General features: G+C 45.0%; 1 protein-coding gene across 1 annotated transcript in view; it reads left to right on the top strand.

The window, feature by feature from the left end:
- GNL3 (G protein nucleolar 3) overlaps window positions 1-2500 on the top strand; it is a 22096-nt gene that overhangs the window by 8188 nt on the left and 11408 nt on the right. The window contains exons 3-4 of the mRNA XM_018562475.1: window positions 1234-1371; window positions 1493-1603. Coding sequence (XP_018417977.1) covers window positions 1234-1371; window positions 1493-1603 — 249 coding nt within the window. The remainder of the gene's footprint in view (window positions 1-1233; window positions 1372-1492; window positions 1604-2500) is intronic.

The following is a 2500-nucleotide window of genomic DNA, read 5'->3' on the forward strand; positions in this document are numbered from 1 at the left end:
CCCCCTATATAATAGCAAAGGCACACTGACAGGTCCTCTTTATGGAGATATTAGGGGTCTCTAGGACCCCTAATATCACCTGTTGACCCCAAAAGAAGCTGATGAAGCAGAGATCTGCTTTATCAGCTTCTTCTCTCTGGCAATAGCAGCCAGATGACTGACAGGTGAATGCGGAAGTGATGTAATACACATCACTTCTGCATTCACAGCCCGGATGGAGATCAGCAAGGAGCTGATCTCCCGTCCTTCTCCTCCTGACGCCCTCGGAGCCGGTCCCGGGATCCAAGATGGGGCAGCGGATCCCGGGAATCAAGGTGAGGGGTCGGGAAACGGAAGCGCAGCGGGGGGGACTGTGCCGCGAACGAGCACATATAGGCGATCGGCGGGCTATGGACCCGCTGATCGCCTATATGTGAAACACCCGGTAACGGGTGTGTGCAACGGTCGGGTCTTTTCTGCCCGTGCGTGCCCGCTAGGGGGCGCGCGCGAGCAGAAAAAAATTGCCGTCTGGAGACGGCAACCCGCAGATGTAGCAGTGCCGTCCGTCCGTTTTTTTACTACGTGCGGACGGCAAGAGGTTAAGGAGACTTTAGAGGTCTGTTAGATCTCTCATGTCACACCTGCACATCACTGAGGCTGATCAGCTTCTTCCCCAGCCACAGCAGCTTAGGAAAGACAGCATAGAAATAGTAAAATCATCATCATCATCCCTTCTGGGTTTATTCAGCTGAGACCCGCCATACTGGTCCAGCAGCAGAGCGTGGGATGAATGGGAGAAGGGGCACACATTTGGCAGCCCATGGAAGTGATCTGACAGTCAGTATCACACATGTAAGCAGACTCACAGCTGGGAGTCTGCTTACAGGGCCCTGCTGCTGCCACCATATGCTACGGCGTATGTATGGTGGTGACAACAAAAGGGCTAAAACCTGTAGACCTGTTGTAGCTTGCAATTTTGTCTTTACCAAGTTTTCTTTAAGGTACTGTTGGCCTTTTTGTGTGATTATCTATGGGACGAACTGTTGCACTCATTGTGAATAGTTGGGTTGGTATTTGATTCTCCCTTTACAATGTATCAGAATGAATGGAGAGTGGTTCTGGTTGCCATGGGCATCAAAAATAATGCTGGCCCTAAAAACTGTTTCAACAATTTTTATTGCAAAACTTATCAAGTGGATAAAAGCACCCTACTACAAACAGCTTTTTTTAATTACTAAATATCTGTATTGATAGGTCAGAGAACACAACCGGAAAGTAAAAAAAGAAACAAAGAAAACTGGCCAAAGAAAGCACAAGAAAGATATCAGCATTCCCAATGATGCCCCTTTCAAGGAAGACATTTTGCGTGAAGCAGAGCTCAGGAAACAAATGGTAACGTCTGAACGCAGTTCCTTTTACTTGGACATCTGTTTGTGCTGTCTTTTCTATAGATCAGTATAAAATATTTACTTGCTGAGTAACTGTACCTAACCTGGCTCCTACATTCTTCAAGAGAGAAGATTTGAAGAAGGCCCGGAAACTTGAAAGACAGAAGGAAGTGGCAAAGAAGAGAAACCTAGAAGACAAAAAAGAAACAACTGAAGCAAAACCGAAGGAGAAAAAGGTATTTTTTTCATATTTGTTACTTTTTTCTCATTCACACAGCATAGCTTGCAAAAAACATTCTGAGTTCTGGAAGAAAAGTTGTTCTCTTTACTACATTTCTCTCTGCAATGCAATTCAAGCTGATCTCGTTATCAGTTGTAAACTAGATTTAAATGCTGTTCCACAAAGAGTTATAGGGGAATTATGGGGTGAGTGAGAAACACTCATCCCCATATCTCAAGCCGACCTGTGACAATGAAGCTGTCACAGGTCGGCTCTATTGATTGGGAGCTCAGCAAAGAAATACTGCCAATCGCTGACTTCCCGATCATCTCCCTGCAGAGAGCGGGGACTGTCAATCACCTCTCCCCGAAAGGATCCTCTCTCCGATCCTCCAGCGCTGACTAGAGGAATGGACGGGAGAGGGGGCGGGCACAGCTAGCTCTGCCTCTAGATAGGCAAAGCCTGCTGTCAATCTGCCGACGGGGTGGATCTCGACAGTTTTGTCGGAATCTGTCCTGGTTGCGGCGAACTCCGTATACAGTATAGCGGGCAATAGCTTGCTATATACTGAGTTTCGGGCCACGTGAGGATGTTAGTATATGTCCTCCCGTGACCCTGCAGAGAACTATAGGGAAGAAAGTTCTCTTTTAAAGTAGAGTGGAAGCCAAAACTTTTTATTTTTATTTTTTTTGAGTTTTGGCTAGCATTAGGTAGGGTTATAACTCTGTGGCATCACTGCCCCTCGTCCAATCATAGAATGCATAGTGGTTGCAGGACCCAGAAGATGCTGTAATACACTATGTATGTATGTATGTATAATATATATATATATAACACTTTATTTTTTCTAAATGCTATTGTATATTTATGTGTGTATAGATATATATAATTTGTTTTTTTTTTTTTTTTTTTT

This window comes from Nanorana parkeri, unplaced genomic scaffold, assembly GCF_000935625.1.
Source record: "Nanorana parkeri isolate BGI_ZX_2015 unplaced genomic scaffold, ASM93562v1 scaffold579, whole genome shotgun sequence".
Taxonomy (NCBI): domain Eukaryota; kingdom Metazoa; phylum Chordata; class Amphibia; order Anura; family Dicroglossidae; genus Nanorana; species Nanorana parkeri.